The sequence below is a fragment of the Pongo pygmaeus genome, chromosome 14, assembly GCF_028885625.2.
Source record: "Pongo pygmaeus isolate AG05252 chromosome 14, NHGRI_mPonPyg2-v2.0_pri, whole genome shotgun sequence".
NCBI lineage: Eukaryota > Metazoa > Chordata > Mammalia > Primates > Hominidae > Pongo > Pongo pygmaeus.
Genome location: NC_072387.2, coordinates 32,806,099 through 32,825,307, shown reverse-complemented (window position 1 = coordinate 32,825,307; position 19,209 = coordinate 32,806,099). Strand labels below are relative to the sequence as shown.

The 19,209-nt window shown below is 42.7% G+C and overlaps 1 protein-coding gene across 6 annotated transcripts in view; it reads right to left on the bottom strand.

The window, feature by feature from the left end:
* PARP4 (poly(ADP-ribose) polymerase family member 4) overlaps nucleotides 1-19,209 on the bottom strand; it is a 91,565-nt gene that overhangs the window by 36,578 nt on the left and 35,778 nt on the right. For all 6 annotated transcript variants that reach the window (XR_008493280.2, XR_008493281.2, XR_008493282.2 and 3 more), the window contains exons 15-20: nucleotides 17,865-17,989; nucleotides 12,302-12,433; nucleotides 11,433-11,519; nucleotides 2,428-2,592; nucleotides 1,736-1,782; nucleotides 1,516-1,594 (exon numbers count right to left, since the gene is read on the bottom strand). Coding sequence is in view for 3 of the 6 variants with exons in the window: in XM_054445974.2 (XP_054301949.1) it covers nucleotides 1,516-1,594; nucleotides 1,736-1,782; nucleotides 2,428-2,592; nucleotides 11,433-11,519; nucleotides 12,302-12,433; nucleotides 17,865-17,989 (635 nt within the window). In the remaining 3 variants the exon portion in view is untranslated. The remainder of the gene's footprint in view (nucleotides 1-1,515; nucleotides 1,595-1,735; nucleotides 1,783-2,427; nucleotides 2,593-11,432; nucleotides 11,520-12,301; nucleotides 12,434-17,864; nucleotides 17,990-19,209) is intronic.

The window sequence follows — 19,209 nt, the reverse complement described above, 5'->3', positions numbered from 1 at the left end:
GAGGCCAAGGTGGGCGGATCACCTGAGGTCAGGAGTTCGAGACCAGCCTTGCCAACATGGGAAACCCCGTCTCTACTAAAAATAGAAAATTTAGCTGGGCATGGTGACAGGCACCTGTAGTTTCAGCTACTCAGGAGGCTGAGGCATGAGAATCGCTTGAACCCAGGAGTCAGAGTTTGCAGTGGGCCAAGGTCCCATCACTGCACTCCAACCTGGGCGACAGAGTGAGACTCTGTCTCAAAAAACAAACAAACAAAAAAAAAAAAAAAAAAGAAAAGAAAAGAAAAGAAAAAAAGAAAGGCACTGCAGAAAGGTACGAGAGAGGAACATTTTTTTTAATACAACAAAATTTCTCAGAACTAAAGACCACCAGTTACATACAATGAATGATAATCATACTATTATGAAATTTCAGAATACCAGAGATAAAGAGAAGGTCTGAAATTCCTGCAGAATTCTAAAAAGGAAAATAGGCTGGGTGTGGTGGCTCACACCTGTAATTCTAGCACTTTGGGAAGCCGAAGCAAAAAGGATCCCTTGAGACCAGGAGTTTGAGAAAAGCCTGGGCAACATGGTGAGACCCTGTCTCTACAATTTTTTTTTTTTTGAGATGGAGTCTCACTCTGACGCCTAGGCTGGAGTGCAGTGGCGCAATCTCGGCTCACTGCAAGCTCCGCTTCCTGGGTTCACGCCATTCTCCCACCTCAGCCTCCCGAGTAGCTGGGACCACAGGTGCCCACCACCACACCTGGCTAATTTTTCATATTTTTAGTAGAGACGAGGTTTTACCACGTTAGCCAGGATGGTCTCAATCTCCTGACCTCATGATCTGCCCACCTCGTCCTCCCAAAGTGCTTGGATTACAGGCATGAGCCACCACACCCAGCCAATTTTTTTTTTTTTTTTTAATTAGCCAGGTGTGCTGGCAGAGGCCTGTAGCCCTAGCTGCTCAGGAGTCTGAAGCAGGAGGATTGTTTGAGCCAAGGAGTTAAAGGATGAAGTGAGCCATGACTGCATCACTGTACTCTAGTCTGGGTGACAGAGCAAGACCCTGTCTCAAAAAATAAAACAAACCAAAAAAAACTCATCATAATATTATACATTTCTTGGCTCAGTGGTAAACATCATTTACATGGTAATCACTGACTATTGTGAAACAGGTCTTTTGGAATGAAGGGGAAAGGAAAAGTAGGGAGTTAGGTGGGCGGAGGGGGCAAGAGCTACACGTCCAACTTCCAAAACAGGAAGTCAAAAGATAATTTCTGAAACAGGTGAATCAAGAAAAAGCATTAAAAATTAATATTTAACAATTGGAGGCAAAATCAAAGAAACAGCTCAAATAGTCCAAGTGATTCACTTTCTCTGGAAACTGGTCTGGGGAGAATCAGGGGCAGGAGTACTGCTTCTTGTTAGAAGTTTTGTCAGCATTATTTCACTTTTCAATCATGTGCATACATTGCTAAGATAAAAGTAGTGTTAAAATAACGGCTCTTAAGAAATCAAAGATGCACTAACCTTTTGTTTCAGTTCATGTGTATCACTGAAAATGAGTTCAATCACGTACGGCATCTCAATAGACATAGTCAAAGAGAAGCTAGCAAAAATGAAGAGAAAGTTGTCTTAGTCTACAATCTTAAATTTCTATCTGAAATTATTTCAAACAATTCTAAATGGAAATTTAAACCAGAAAACCAATATCCATTGAATTGACAGGTTTTATATTTTAGGTACTAACCTTTGCTTTGTTCCTATTTCTTTTATACAAATCTTCTCTACTGTATCCTGTTAAAAGAAAAACACATTTGTATAACTAAGCATATATTAAGTTTCACAATGAGACTCTAAACTGAATGTAATCTTGGCAAGGCCACAACTGTCAGCAAGACAGCTGGTTTCAAGCAGTGAAACACACAAAGTTTGCTCATGGAATGACAGGAACTTCTAAAATACAACTCACCATTTTGACAGAGATTTTAAACTCTATGTATGTCTGTGTGTATACACACACACACACACACATTTTATACATGTGCTGTACATACAAAGTAGGAAGTTTGGAGGGATATACCAAAGCATTAACCATTAACTCTGGGCAATGGGATAAAGGATGGTTTTGATTTTCTTATTTTGGCTTATTTGTATTCTCTATGCTTATCTAGTTCTTCATGATGAACATGCACTACAGATATAACATTTTTTGAGTGATTAAGCAGAATAAAAATATGCTTATTGATCATATCTGTATCTTTTATTCTTTTCATTTTATACACATAATGTACCTAAACGCATAAATGTCAGTAAAATTAACTTTATGCCTAAAAGATTATTTTACATGTTTTTCTCTCCAGGCATAAATTCCTCCACAGCCCTCCACCACTCCCCCTCCACTGCCGCCAAAATGCTTCTTCAAATCTTATGCGTACAAACCTGAAGGTTTTCATTCAAAGCCTTGTCCTGTTGCCAGGGTGCTACAGTGGCGGGCATGAAAAAGACACCAACAGTGCCCAGGATGCTGAGTTCTGTGATGTAGGTAATTTTTATAAGAACCTTAGCCTTAGGGGGTAAGTTTCCAACACTTACAGTAAAAACGTCCTGAAACAGAAACATATGACTTAGCTTCCAATTGAAAGCATACCCATTATATGCCAGCTAACTCCACGTACTTCTTAAGCAACTCAAATGACAACCTGCCAAATTCTTCCTCAGAAAACAGTAATAAAACCTAAAAGACACATTGGTGGGGCTAACGGAGAATCCTGGAGCCATTCACCACTGGTGGGAACAGGGTGATGTCCGTGGCAGGCAGGCAGAGAGGGGCCCCCCTGGCAGCGGAACTGGGAAGAGGCACTCATGGACTCTGCCCCAGGGGGCTCTCACGTGTGAGCTCCCTGCACAAGTGGGCTCTGCTGCACAGGTGGGCTCTGCTGCACGGATGGTCTCCACAAAGCCCTTTCTTGAAGACCCTCCTTGACCTCCACGGCACCCAACACCACTTTTGCCAGCAGCTGTAGAACCAGGGCAGTTTTTCTAAGCTTGGCCCTTGCTTAATTATTTTACCCTATGGTAATTTCTCATGTTATTTTTATTTTTATTTATTTATTTTTTAGAGATAGGATCTTGCTCCGTCATCCAGGCTGGAGGACAGTGGTGCGGTCACAGCTTAATGTAGCCTTGAAACCCCAGGTCTAAGCCATCCTCTTAAGGAGATGGGACTACAGGCATGCACCACCATGCCTGGCTGATTTTTAAATATTTTTGTACAGATGGGGTTGCCGAGGCTGGTCTCAAACTCCAGGCCTCAAGTGACCCTTCCACCTTCTGCTCCCAAAGTGCTGGGATTACAGGTGTGAGCTACCATACCCAGCCTATCATGTTATTTTTTAATAAAAAGTCTTTAGTTTTCTTCTAAAGGGATGTTGATAATCACTATATAAGGCGGCAACCCCATGATTAGCTAGGGCAGAAAAAAGAGGCTAGATACATTTTTTTCTGATAACTACGCAGAGATCCTCTCAACATCCCCAACTATGTTCACCATTCTAGTTGACCACCCTATCATGAAAATTTTCTATATTTAGATTAGGATTAATTTAGGCTTAAAGGTTAAATTATTACTTTTGACATCAAAGACATCCATTTACAGGATGGAAACAGACAATAAAGAGGTGATTATTAAATACTTAATAGTGCTAGCCCTTAAAAGAAATGTATGTATAAACACCTGGGGTTCATTTGAGAGACTGCCACTTAATAGAGTGGGATTGCAGCTCTGTTTCTGGGTTAGGATATAGGTGGATGCAGAAAATGTCACTTCTGTTATAACACACCAGGCAATCTACAAAATCATAACTTGTTTTGAACTCATCAACCAAGCGAACTGAATTCCAAAGAGGGGACAGATGGGACACAGGATCTGTGTGAAGTCCTCCCGGCTGAGAGTGGGTAAGCTTACTGGTTTAGAATAATTGAGAACTCCTGACCCAAGGGGAGTCTGCATTCTCTCACAGGCATTTCCCCACAACCCCACAGCCTTCCACTGGGCCCACTGGAAAGGTTGAGCAGGGCAGGAGACCAAAGGGAGCACCTCTCAGTGAAGCAGGTGTGTGGGAGGTGCTGGGGCCACTTCCCTGGATCCTTTCCCCACATGAAGCAAAAGCCTCCAGCTGCTGGGGGAAGGGCAGCAAACTCTCACTTCCAGAGCTGCGGGGAAGGGGCAGAAGTAAACCAGGGATCAGAAGCCTTCTTTACTAGCCCCGTGCCCAGGTAAAGCTCCACTGCTTTAGAGAGAAACCCATGGGGCAGGGGATGACACCCTCCTAAGCCCAGGATCCTGCACTAGTACAAAGCAGGGGTTGCTACAACTGGAGGAAAGGCAGGAAACCATCTCCCAAACAACTCTTAACAGACACAAGGCAGAATTTGGCTGCCACTAAGATAGGACAATGAACAGAAGTGCTAATTAGTTCCCACCCTAAGGTCCAGGACTGCAGGCCCTGCCTAAGACTGAGGCTGAACCGGAAGAATGCCCCTGCCCCACCAGGAGCCTAGTACAGCACATCAAGCAACAGCAGCCTAGCACTGGGGGAGGGGAAGAGTTGCTGTAATCACCTCTGTCGGACAGTGTGCAGGGTCTGCTGAAAGCTGGGGGCAGAGAATGAACCTCAAAGAGAATTGTTCCGGATCCAGAACCCAAGAGGCACAGGTAGTGGCAGTCCACCACTGGAGGAATTTGAGACTGAGAGTAATAATAACAACAGAAAGTAATGATAACAACAGCAGAACTCAAACTCAACTCTTCAGCCCCTACACTAACCTGAAAGAACAGGAGTTGCCACTTCTGGGCATAAATGCCATTTATTTCAGTCTCTCTTCTTCTTTTACACATAATGTCCAACATTCAATCACAAATTCCAAAATATACACATTTTTAAAAAGCAAGGAAAAAATGACCCAATGTCAAGATAAAGCAATTAACAGGCAGATTCAGAGATGACCATGACACTGCAACAGACAGGACTATGATTAATATATGAAAAGACATACAGAAAAGGTGAGGAATACATATGAATAGATGGAACCTTTCACTAGAGAGATTGAATTATATTTTAAGTGTCAAAAATGCTAGAAACAAACACATTAGCAAAGTTGAAGAATTTGACAAGCCTATCAGCTGACTGACAATAGCTGAGAAAAGAATGAATGAACTTGAAGCTAGGTCAATAGAAATTATCCAAGATAAAATGCAACAAGAAATAAAAGTGAAAACAGAGAGCTCCAAAAGCTGTGGTGCAATTTCAAATATGGTCTAATGTATATGTATTGAAGTCTCAGAAGGAGAAAGAGACAGAGAGAATGAGGGAGAAGAAATATTTCAATAGATAAAGGTCAAGACTGTCCCAAAATGAATGTGAGACAATCCAAACTCAGAGAACTCCAAGCAAAATAAGCAATAAATTTAAAAAATAACATAAACACATCATATTCAAACCACTGAAAACCAAAGATAAAGAGAATCTTGAAGACAGCTTGACAAAAAAAGACATCTTCACATATAGAAGAACAACACAAGAATTAGAGCTGACTTCTGGTCAGAAACCATATAAGCCAGCAGACAATGAAGTAACATATTTAAAATGCTGAAAGGAAAACAAATAAACTGTCACCTAGAATCCCACACTCAGCAAAAAATATCTTTCAAAAATGAAGGTGAAAGATTTTGTTAGATAAAAGAGGAATGCACTCCTTGCTAGCACACTTGCACTAGAAAAAGAAAATAAAGAAAACTCTTCAAGCAGAAGGAAGATTTCTTTGTATCTATAGAAAGAAATGAAGAGCACCAGGAACGGTAAAAATGAGAATAAATGTAGAGACATTTCACCGTATTTTTAATTGCTTTAAAATATAGTTGATCACATAAACAGAACTGAAGACAAAAGCCACATGATTATCTCAATAGACACAGAAAAGGCCTTTGATACAATTCAACATCCCTTTATGTTAAAAACTCTCAGTAAACTAGTTATTGATGGAACATACTTCAAAATAATAAGAGCCATTAATGACAAACCCACATCCAATATCATACTGAATGGGCAAAAGCTGGAAGCATTCACCTTGAAAACCAGCACAAGACACGGATGCCTTCTCTCACCACTCCTATTCAATATAGTATTGGAAGTTCTGGCCAGGGCAATCAGGCAAGATAAAGAAATAAAGCTTATTCAAATAGGAAGAGAGGAAGTCAAACTACCTCTGCTTGCAGATGACAAGATCCTATATCTAGAAAACCCCATCGTCTCAGCCCAAAAGCCTCTTAAGCTGATAAGCAACTTCAGCAAAATCTCAGGATACAAAATCAATGTGCAAAAGTTACAAGCATTCCTATACACCAACAACAGACAAGCAGAGAGCCAAATCATGAATGAACTCCCATTCACAATTGCTACAAAGAGAATAAAATACATAGGAACACAGCTAACAAGGGAAGTGAAGGACCTCTTCAAGGAGGACTATAAACCACTGCTCAAGGAAATCAGAGAGGACACAAACAAATGGAAAAACATTCCATGCTCATGGATAGGAAGAATCAATATCGTGAAAATGCCCATACTGCCCAAAGTAATGTATAGCTTCAATGCTACTCCCATTAAACTACCATCGACATTCTTCACAGAATTAGAAAAAACTAGGTTAAAATTCATATGGAACCAAAAAAGAGCCTGTATAGCCAAGACAATCCTAAGCGAAAAGAACAAAGCTGGAGGCATCACACTACCAGACTTCACACTATACTACAAGGCTACAGTAATCAAAACAGCATGGTACTGGTACAAAAATAGACACATAGACCAATGGAACAGAACAGAGATCTCAGAAGTAACACCACACATCTACAACTGTCTGATCTTCAACAAACCTGACAAAAACAAGCAATGGGGAAAGGATTCCCTATTTAATGAATGGTGCTGGGAAAACTGGCTAGCCATATGCAGAAAGTTAAAACTGGACCCCTTCCTTAAACTTACACAAAAAATAACTCGATATGGATTAAAGACGTGAATATAAAACCAAAAACTATAAAAACTCTAGAAGAAAGTCTAGGCAATACCATTCAGGACATAGGCACGGTCAAAGATTTTATGAGGAAAACATCAAAAGCAATTGCAGCAAAAGCAAAAATTGACAAATGGGATCTAATTAAACTAAAGAGCTTCTGCACCGCAAAAGAAACTATCAGCAGAGTGACCAGACAACCTAGAGAATGAGAGAAAATTTTTGCAATCTATCCATCTGATGAAGGTCTAATATCCAGAATCTACAAGGAACTTAAACAAATTTACAAGAAAAAAAACAACCCCATTAAAAAGTGGGCAAAGGACATGAACAGACACTTCTCAAAAGAAGACATTTATGTGGCAAAAAAATATGAAAAAAAAGCTAAACATCACTGATCATTAGAGAAATGCAAATCAAAACCAGGATGAGACACCATCTCATGCCAGTCAGAATGGCAATGGTTAAAAAATTAAGAAACAACAGATTCTGGCAAGGCTGTGGAGAAACAGGAATGCTTTTACTCTGTTGGTGGGAATGTAAATTAGTTCAACCATTGTGGAAGACAGTGTGGTCTTCCTCAAAGACCTAGAACCAGAAATATCACTGGACCCACAAATCCCATTACTGGGTATATACCCAAAGGAATATAAATCATTCCATTATAAAGATACATGCATGTGTATGTTCGTTGCAGCACTATTCACAATAGCAAAGACATGGAATCAATCCAAATGCCCATCAATGATAGACTGGATAAAGAAAATGTGGTACATATGTACCATGGAATACCATGCAGCCATAAAAAGGAATGAGACCATGTCCTTTGCAGGGACATGAATGAAGCTGGAAGCCATTATCCTCACAAACTAACACAGGAACAGAAAACTAAACACAGGATGTTCTTACTTACAAGTGGGAGCTGAACAATGAGAACACATGGACACAGGGAGGGAAACAACACACACTGGGGCCTGTAGGGGAGGAAGGGAGAGGGAGAGTATCAGGATAAATAGCTAATGTATGTGGGGCTTAACATCTGGATGATGGGTTGATAGGTGCAGTAAACCACCATGGCACACATTTGCCTATGTAACAAATCTGCATGTCCTGCACATGTATCCCAGAACTTTAAAAAAAAAGATAGTTGAATATATATAAACACGTTGTAGAATTCACAATATATGAAGAAATAAAACACATGACAACAATATCACAAAGGATATGGGAAAAAAGAAACAAACGTATACTGGTTGTAATGTAATGTATTCTGGTTGTAAGGTTCTTACATATGAAGTAGTATAATATTGTAGGCTGTATGTGTAAGTTACAGATGTATATAGTAGTAAACCCTAAAGCAGTGCTGACCAACGTAACTTTCTATGATGATAAAAATGCTCTACATATGCACTAAGTAATAAGATAGCCACTGGCCACATAAAACATTTTATTTTATATTTAAATGTAAATATACACATGTAATTAGTGGCTACCATATTTAACACATATTTAACATGTGGCTTTAGAGCAACAATCAAAACTTAATTTTTTTATTTTTTGAGACATGGTCTCACTTTGTTGCCCAGGCTGTGCAGTGGCGCCATTATGGCTCATTGCAGCCTCCACCTCTCGGACTCAAGTGATCCTCCCACCTCAGCCCCTCAAGTAGCTGGGACTACAGGCATGCATCACCACACCCAGCTGATTTTTGTATTTTTTGTAGATCTGGGGTTTCACCATGTTGCCCAAGGGGTCTTGAACTCCTGGGCTCAGGTGATCCCGTCTATCTCAGCCTCCCAAAGTGTTGGGATTACAGGCATGAGCTACCACACCTGGTCAACAATCAAAACTTTTTAAGAGAGAGAGAACTGGCTGGGCGCGGTGGCTCACGTCTGTAATCTCAGCACTCTGGGAGGCAGAGGCAGGAGAATCACTTGAGGTTAGGGGTTTGAGACCAGCCTGGCCAATATGGTGAAACCCCATCTCTGCTCAACTAAAAATACAAAAATTAGCTGGGTGTGGTGGTATGTGCCGTTAGTCCCAGCTACTTGGGAGGCTGGGGCAGAAGAATCACTCAAACTGGGAGGCAGAGGTTGCAGTGAGCCAAAATCACGCCACTGCACTCCAGCCTGGGCGACAGTGAGACTCTGTCTCAAAAAAAAAAAAAAAAAAAAAAAAAAGAATTAATAAGCCAATAATGGAGATACAATGGAATCATTTAAAAAACAATACAAGAGAAAGCAGGAAAAGTGAGGGAAAGGAACAAAGAACAAATGGTACAAATAGAAAACAACTAGCAAGATGGTAGATATAAATCCGACCAGATCAGTAATTGTATTAAATAAAAATGACCTAAACAATACAAAGTGCAGAAACTCCCAGATTGGATAAAGCAGCAAAATTCAACAGTATGCTATCTAAGTAGTATAGGGTTATAGTGATAAGTAAGTCAGTCTAGATGTTTTGAAAAGGAGAAAACCATCAAATGGTCGCATAAATTGAAGTCTTGGAAACATTGCCATTTAATCTGGCAATGAGGAGGACATAAGTCATCCTAGGCTGTGCACTGTCTTCATCCTTGGTTTCGGCACCACAATTTTCTCTTTAATGTACCACTAACTATCCTTTTCTGTTACTTCCACACTTAAATATTGGGGATTACGAGCTAGACCTCTATCTTTACAAACAGTATATTAAGAGTTATAAGACAAATATGTCCAGGTTGCCATGGGAAAATGAAGCCATGGGTCTTTCCTGGGGGAAGGCAGGAAAAGCTTAGATGAAGGGATTCCTAAGCTAAGATTTGTTTGTTTAGAGATAGGATCTTCCTCTGTTGCCCAGGTTGGTGTGTAGTGGTATTATCACAGCTCACTGCAGCCTCGAACTCCTGGGCTCAAGTGATCCTCCCACCTTGGCCTCCAAAAGTGCTGGGATTACAGTTATGAGCCACTGCACCTGGCATATATGGTATTTATATAACAATGCATGAATACCATATATTATGATATGAGAACATTATAGTCACAAGATGTCAAATACATTCTGGGAGACCTGAAGGCTTGGGTTAGCAATAGTTCTGATCAGACTTTACCCATAGGTAATACCTTTTGTGAAGGCTGTTTTCTTGTGGACCATATTCCTAGGGAAATATGTAGGTATTTAGGAGGAAACATTTACCAACACACGTAGGAGGATAACCCGATAATATTAAGTGGCAGCCTCTCAAATGAACCCCAGGCTTCTATACATACAGTTTGGCCATACATAGAGCCAGCATTGTTAACTGTTCAATAATCACCTCTTCATTACTTATTCCCATCCTGCAGGTGGATATCTTAGATCTCAAGAGCAATAATTTACCCCTTAGATCTATATTAATCTTGAATGTGCCCCTAGCCCCAGCAAACATTAAATTTTCTAAACACCATGGCCATGTGTCACCCTCAGAGGCTATACTCAAACATATGGCCCCATCTGCAAAAATAACTAAAATACCTGCACCAGAGTTAGACGCTGACTACACACAATCTAGCACCTGCCAGAGGCCTCGTGAAAATACCTGGCATTTAAGGAAAGTAGTCTAGTGGACCTGCCAGCTGTTCCCTCTTCCACGCTGTCCGGGTCACGTCCCTGCTAAAGCTAATCACCTAAAAGCACAGGAGCTGGCCTAAGCAGGACCCAGCAGAAATGCCTCCCTGCTTTATGACTGGACCATCTGCTAGGTAAGCTTACTTCAGGAAAATTGTAAATATATCACACCCCTTTTTTTTTTTTTTTGAGATGGAGTTTCGCTCTTGTCGCCCAGGCTGGAGTGCAATGGCACAATTTTGGCTCACTGCAACCTCTGCCCCCCGGGTTCAAGCGATTCTCCTGCTGCAGCCTCTCCAGTAGCTGGGATTACAGGTGCCTGCCACCATGCCCAGCTAATTTTTGTACTTTTAGTAAGAGGGGGTTTCACCATGTTGGCCAGGCTGGTCTCAAATTCCTGACCTCAGGTGATCTGCCCACCTCAGCCTCCCAAAGTGCTGGGATTACAGGCATGAGCCATTGCGCCCAGCCAATATATCACACTCTTATCAGAAGATGAAAGTTATATACCTCAAATGTTATCTTTTTGTCTGTCATTCCTTCTGGGAAACTCAGTTCCCAATGACAGGCCTAGCTCTTCTTGTTTGTCTGGAACTACTGACGCTGTTTCCTCCTTTGTTAAGTCAAATGGGTCTGACTGGCATGGCTTCCCCTTACTTAGAACAAGTGGAACTCTGGGGCCTACAACAGTGTAACTTATCTCAGCCTCTAGCATGAAATTCGTATTTCATATCTTGTTCTAACTCTCTTTCCCTCTCCTGTATGCACGCGGCATGCACACCAAGCCATACCGGAGCATCCTGACTCATCAGGTAAGCGCCATGGCCCTTGGTCACGGCTTCTCGGTACTCTCGCTGGGCTTCTTCCTTCTCTTTAATCTGGAAAAGATGAGTTTTAAATCATTCCTTACATGAAGAGTGACTTCAGGCTTTAATGAAGAAAACAACATCAATGTTTATTAAAACCCAGGCAAAAACTAAAAACTGAGTCTAAGATGAATGGAAACTTAAAGTGATCATCAAAATGTACTTATCTGATAAGAACTTGAACCAGAAAAGGCCAACTAAAGAGAAGTTTCTTTCAGTTGGGATCAAAATATTTCAGAATCAATAGTGAAAAAAATTTTTTTGGTTGGGAGTTTATGTGGAACAAAACATAATAATTACTTTAAATTTGGGAAACTGTAGTTTATAATTGTAACTGTGGACTAATCCTTACAATAAACAAATAATCAACTGTTGTTTGTTTTCTTTTTTATTTTTTTAGAAAGTTACAATAGCTTTCTGATTTCAGCTCGAACTCCTGACCTCAAGTGATGCACCTGCCTCAGCCTCCCGAAGTGCTGGGATTACAGGCATGAGCCACTGCACCCGGCCCTCTTAAAATTCTCATACTGAAATCCCTCTTACAGTGCCAAGGCAAAGAATGTGCAAGACACTGAAGATGAAGACTGTACAGATGGGGGTAGAAACCCTTCATCAGGGAGGGATGCTTGAGGGAGGCTCACTGCACAAGAACTGATTCTTCAAAGAATATTCTCGTTTTATGATAAGGCTGCTACTCAATCTTGTAGCCATGCGGACTCCAAAAACAAAGGTTGTGGGAAATGGAAGCTGACTTTGAAAGCAGAGCGCGGGCACGATGCATCTTCTCGCCTTACCTCTCCAACTATGTGCTTCCCATTGATGAAGGCTTCGAAGCCACACACAGCGGCCTTGTCATCCAAAGGAAAGATGTATTTTGCCTCAATGGGCACATGACTTTTATTTGTGTATGTCTGAAATACAATGACCTGAAGAAGAAAAGAATCCACACATCTGATGAGACCACATGGACTACATCTGCAGGAACAAGGACGAATGAAAATGATTTTGCGTATTTATTTGAATTTCCTTGCATTTGTATCACGTCCCTCAAATTCCCAACCCTGGCTTCACTTCTGCAGTGGAGAACCCGTGTCATGTGATAAAATGCACCAGTCCCATGGTTAGGTGGTTCATACATGTCCAACTGGAATAGAAGCCACCTGAAGTCTTACCAACACTGACTTAGCAGAGGCAATATAGCTCTTGTTAAGACGGCTGGAAAATTGCCCCTTTCATGTTGTGGGCTTTGATGCCTCCTTCGTGCCATGTTGGCTGGAAACGATTCCAGAATAGTCCTTCTATCCTGTCAGCTCTCAGGACTTGGCATTTCCTCCTGGGGACCTCTCTGTGGCTTTCCCCCTCTCTACACAGCCCTTATCTGGCTCCTCATCTCTGTGTGCCTTGGTTCTTCCAGAATCAAGTCTTCTCCACTCCTCTCTGTTGTCTCTATTATCTAATTAATCTTTCCAACAGACTGTTTTCATCACTCCCTCACTCAGGAAAAGGCGGGAGGCTTTAAATATTTGAAAATTAAGAAAAAACTCCTCAGACATACAATAAACAGTAAGATTTTAAACGTGACAATAATAAGGCAAAAATATTTAATGATCTGTAATCAATAATCCAGGGAAGAGACCAAAATGAAAAATTAAAAAAAAAAATCTAACTTATTTGAAAACATTGTCCACACCTGGATTCGCTGCAAGCTTGGCTGCCCCTATGGTGTGTAGGTTGCCAGGCAAAATTTTTCAAGAAGTCCTTATTTATATAAGCAATTTAAGTCTCCCCAAATCAGCAGGTCAGTACCCTCCTGGACAGAATCTCTTGCCATCCTGCAAATGAACACGTCGCTGGCCAGTGGGTAGGTTTCCTGGAATCCCGGTCTGGCCAGCCACCCAAGAGGAGGCAAAGGTGCGTCCTGGAGTTTCTCAGCGATCTGGGCTATGCCGCCTGCAATGAATGCTTAGTGTGTGCCTGGTGAGGAGGCACCAGGACTGGGGCCCGCCTAGCACTGACTAGAAGGACGTCAGACACTGTCCCCTTGACTGTGCACGGAACTCCTTCTCATCCTCTCTTGGATTTCCCCAGTTTTACCAAACCCTCAAAGGCATGCATGCTTGCCCTGAGTTTGATGATCACGAACACTATCTAATTGTACTTGGTGTAGACTAATGTTTCTTCCTACTCAGTAGCCGCCCTGCCTGTTCTAGTTAGCAGGCCCGCCTTTGTGCAGGAGTCCCTAGACATCAGGCCTATGTCAGCTGCACTCTCTTTGTATATCACACTGTGTGGCTGGGCACTCACAAAGGTCAATAATTTTAGATAACGATAATAAAAGTATTTTTACCAGGCCTTAGAACAGAAACTAATATAATGCAACAAATTTTGACATCTTAATTTTCTTCCATTAGATAAAACCATGATGTAATTAAGCTTAACATCATCAATTTATTCCAAGAAGGGTCAAAATGTATGAGCCATGCACATATAAGAATCTACACCCCAGCCTCTGCTTGGATACTCAAGCTCAGTCTACAGTCCGGCTGTTTCATCATAAAATGAGTGAGAAATTCACTGCTAAATCCAAAGTTATTTTGGGGCAAACTTCCCCAGGGAACAGGCCTCTTCAGGTTTGAAATAGCAAATGGTACAAGTCGTCTAATCCCAAGTAAGGCATGGAGGACACACGCCTCTCCCTGTAACCTCGTCATAATTTGTTCTGCACATAAAAACAATGCCCTAAGTCCCTTATATTTATTAGATCTAATAGCCACAACACTGATGGGCAGATATTATTATTTCCATTTTACACATGAGGAAAACGAGGCAAAGGAGTTAAGTAACTTTCCCAAACTCACCGCACTAGAAAGAATAAGCAAGAATTCAAACCTAAGCCTTACAAACTCCGGATCCTTTGCTTTGTATGATCTACCATGCTGCACTATGGTGTACTGGTTAAGAATCTGAACGCTGGAATCAGAATGATCTGAGTTCAAATTTGGGCTTTATCATATTGTTTGTCTCTGGGCCTCAGCTTCCTCATCCAAACAATAGGCATAATTATACCACTTGGCTCATGGAGTCTGAGAGAATTAAGTACTACATGTGGAAAACTCGGCTGAGGGCCTGACTCTTAGGAAGTGGTAACCATAATGTCTACAGACCCTAAGTGGTGCCAAAGGGATTGGCAGAAATAGAACATGTCCCATGAGCCCACAGCTGGGTCTTTCAAAGTGTATGCTGTTGCTCTGAGCTGCCTTGAGGATGGGTCAGAGTGGGCCCAGGGGTGGAGGTCAGCTATATCCAAACTGCTCTTCTCACCCAACACTCCGCCTCCCCAGATTAAGGTGATCACTGAAATGGAACTAATTTCCCTCTACAGGGATCAGAACATCACGGCACTGTACTTGAACATTCTTAATCTCCTAAAAGGCCTTTATGGCTGTTCAATGCAATCTTTAGTGTCAGAAGCCGATGATGAGGCCAAATCTTAGCAAACCAATTCAATTTTAGAAAACCGAAAACTTTCCAAGCTCTACCACTGCACCTGGCCACCTGGCACCCCTGACGCTGCCTTCCATCCTGTGACTGTGGATGATGAACCTGCTGCGAGCTCCTGGCTGTGGCCCCAGCACCCGCATTAGATAACCCTCCTGCGATGCTTGTCTTTCGCTTTGACCGGTTCTTACTCACTTGGTATTTTATGCTCTTTCTGAGCTTCAGTGCAGATAATTTAATAAGGTGGGGTTTGTCCCTTCTCTTTCAACACCCCGGGTTTTTTGTTTTTGTTTTTGAGACAGGGTCTTGCTCTATCACCCAGGTTGGAGTGCAGTGGTGCGACCTTGGCTCATTGCAACCTCTGCCTCCTCCAACCTGCCCTCCTGTGACTTTGCCCATTCTAGTAATGGCAAGCCATTCTCCCATCTCAACCTCCCAAGCAGATAGGACTACAGGTGTACGCCACTACGCTGAGCTAATTTTTGTACAGATGGGGTTTCTCCATGTTCCCCAGGCTGGTCTGGAACTCCTGAGCTGAAGCAATCCTCCTGCCTCGGCCTCTTTCCCAATGTCCTGGGATTACAGGCATGAACCACCACACCCGGCCACCACCCTGGTATTTATAATAGCAAAATGTGTATATTTTAGTAGCTAACAAAGATTTGGGAAAACAGTAGAATTCATCTCTCTCTGGGAAGAAAGTGCTTTGAGCACTGCCTGGCACAACATAAGGGCAATATACGTTTGTTACAAAGAAATGTTAAATAAATAAGGGCATAATCAAGTTCTAAATTGAGTCTTTGGAGATATTTCGATAAACATAAACTTCAGAATGGTTTACCAGGACAGTCTTTTCAACAATATTTCCTATTTATGCAATAAAACACAGAGAAGGGTGTAGAGAAGGAAGTAGCTCCAGCAATTCCCCTCTCCCAGGTCACCAGGTTTCCCTCCTGCACTGACTCCCACATATGCTGTTGTTTCTTGCGTCTTAAAAGGAGAAAGAAAACACAACCCCACTTCTCTTCAGCTGCTGTCTCATCTTCTCTCCTGTCTCCCAATTCTTCCTCCCATTCCCTCTTGAACTCACTCTGATCAGCCTTTCACCCCCACCACACCATCAAAAGGCAAAGGTCACCAACAATCTCATTGCTAAATCCAATGGTCAGGGCTGGGTTGTTATTCATGAGACCCACCAGCAGCCTTTCCTCCCCTCCCTGTTCAGCTGTCCTCATGTGTCTCCACAGCCGCTCCCTCCTGGTCTCCGTGGCTGACTCAGCCTCCTCCCCTACGTCTCCATGTTGGCCTCTGTGCTCTACTGATTCTCTGGGTGTTTAATCTGGGCTCATGACTTAAAACACTATGTGAATGCTGCTGACTCCCCACTTATAAGTCCAACTTGGGTCTCCTCCCCGGTCCTATGTAGTCACAAGACCTACTTGGCCAAAGATAAACTCCTGATGCCCCCCAACCTGCCCGCCTGTGACTGCCCATTCTAGTAAGTGCAAACATGATCCTTCCAGTTATTCAGGGCAAACACTCTGCTGTCATCCTGGGCCGCTGTCTTTCTCTACTGTCCCGTCCCCATCAGCAAATCTGATTGGCTCTGTCCTCAGGCCTTGGCAGACTCCATCACTTCCTACACCCCCACTGCAAACATTTTTCTCCACATCACCAGGTCCCTTAACTGAATTCTGTCAATTGTCTCCTCTATGTGATATGACGTTGGGCCCGCTGTGTCCCCTTCAGGACTGAGACTGCTAGAAGTGTCACCTGTGGGGTGCCTCCCCGGGAACTATCTGTCCTCAGCCAAAGACAAACTGCGTTAGCCAAGGTTCTGACCCCTCCCCGGAGCAGCCCACATCCCAGGACTGGCCCCAGTGGAGCTACAAAGCCCGGCCCCCTTGCCTTGATTCAGACCTTCTCTCAAGGACCACTCTGGCCCAGAGCTTCCCCCAAGATCATCTGAGGACTCTGTTGTCTCGTCGGCCACGTCCTGCCTCCCTCACTCCCTCACAGGTGCGGCTCCCGCAGGCACAGTCCCACAGGCTTCTTGAAAACAAATTCTATCCAGAGTCTGCTTTCCAAGGAACTTGACCTAACATTTCTCCCACTGGGCCTCTTCCTACTGTTCCCAACATGGTGGCCAGAGTAAGCCGGTTAAAACAGGTCTGCTCATGTCATTCCTCTGCCAGACATCTAGAAGCTTCCATTTCACTCAGAGTCAAGGACAGCATGACCTGTGTGCCGATGCGAGAGCCCCTCACCTCTCTGACTCAGTCCCCATGCACTCTCCCCTTTCCACCCCACTGCAGCCACAGTGCGTCTCCTTGGCGCACCTGGGCCAGATCAGCCTCCTTCCTACCTCTGAGCCTTGGCATGTGATGTTCCTGCTGCCTGGAACAAGCATCCCCCAACGTCCACACAGTTTAGCCCCCACTTCCTTCAGGTCTGTATGCAGATGTCACCTTCTCAGGGCGGCCTCCGTGGCCATTCTGTTTACAGGTTCAAAGCCCCTGTCTTTCACAGCTCCTATCTGTGAAAGCAGCTCCTCCTGCTTTCATTTTTCTCTTTAGCACCTGTCACTATCTAACATGTTATGTGTTTCACTCTTTCATCATGTTTATTGCCTATTCCCCCACACAGTGTGTGCTCCACAAGGGCAGAGCTTTTGTATTGTGCACTGCTGGATGCCCAGAGCCTAGCTAGTCCCTGGCATGGAGTGCTTAGTGAATATCTCTTGAATAAATACATTTTAGAAACCTATCTGTTCCCTTCAGTTCAGGCAACTGCAATCAAATTCTCATGTATAGTTTACATCCATGTAGTTTAAGTGTCATAAAGCCACAGACAACATACCTGGGCTACAGTGTCTATGATTCTCCCCTTGATGTGCACATCCTCCAGAGGAACCAAGTTCCCAGAGGCGTCCTGGAGGCCGGCTTTGGTGCTGCTGTTAGTTTTGGCATCTGGTAACTGGTAATCTAAACGTTAAAAATGTCACCATTAGCTTTCAAAACCAAACCTGTCTATTTTTGTTGTCTTGATCTTTATTCCTTCTCCATGCCTTCATGCATTTTATTTTAGGGAAAATGGATAAACAGCATTTTATGGTTTTCAATAGCCAATTCTGAAAAGCAAGTGAACCCACATGAGAAAAATGGGAGGTGCCTTCTGCCTTTTCTTTTTTTTTGAGACAGCGTGTCACTCTGTCACCCAAGTGGGAGTGCAGTGGCACAATCTCTGCTCACAGTAGACTCTTCCTCTCTGGCTCAGTTGATCCTCCTGTCTCAGCCTCCAGAGTAGCTGGGACTATAGGCATGCACCACGATGCCCAGCTAATTGTTTGGTATTTTTTGTAGAGATGAGGTTTAGCTATGTTGCCCAGGCTGGTCTCAAGGGATCTATGTGCCTTGACCTCCCAAAGTGCTGGGACTATGGGTGTGAGCCACCACACCTGGCCTTTTTTTTTTTTTTAAAGACCCTTCTGCTTAAATTTTTTTTTCTTCTTTTCTTTTTTTTTTTCTTTGGTAGAGATGGGAGTCTCACTATGTTGCCCAGGCTGGTTTTGAACTTCTGTGCTCAAGTAATCCTCCTGCCTCAGCCTCTCGAGTAGCTGGGACTACAGGCATGTGCTCTTCTGACTTTTTAATGTAGAGACTGTGGGGTGTCCTCTTGAAAACACAGAATTACTTGACATACATTCAAACATACACACAAATACACAGAGGTCTTCAGACTGTCTCAAGTGTGGCTGAAGCCTGAATCCAGGTGTCTGCATTCCCTGGCTTGTAGTGTGGAAGGGCTCGGTCACTATTATTTATGGTGCCACACAAGCATTTTGGGATGGCATGAAACAACGTAGATTTTCAATCCAAGGCTCCTATGGCAGCATACTGAAAAATGTTCACATCCTATTCTAAGTGGTACAAACATACAGAATACAGATAAGGTTAGGAAATATAAATACATATTATCTTGCCAGATATTTCACTTAATGACTCCCAGAGAAAAAATTGGAGTCACCTCTGAACACACATGACCTCATGCATTTCTGACAAAAAATAATTTGAGCACGTTCAAAAATGTTAATGTGTTCTTACAGTCCTACTAATTAATACTGTAATTGTTTGGGCTCATGATACTCTGAGAAGTGAATATCTTCTTGTATGCTCGCACTACTACAGCTAACACACGCATCACA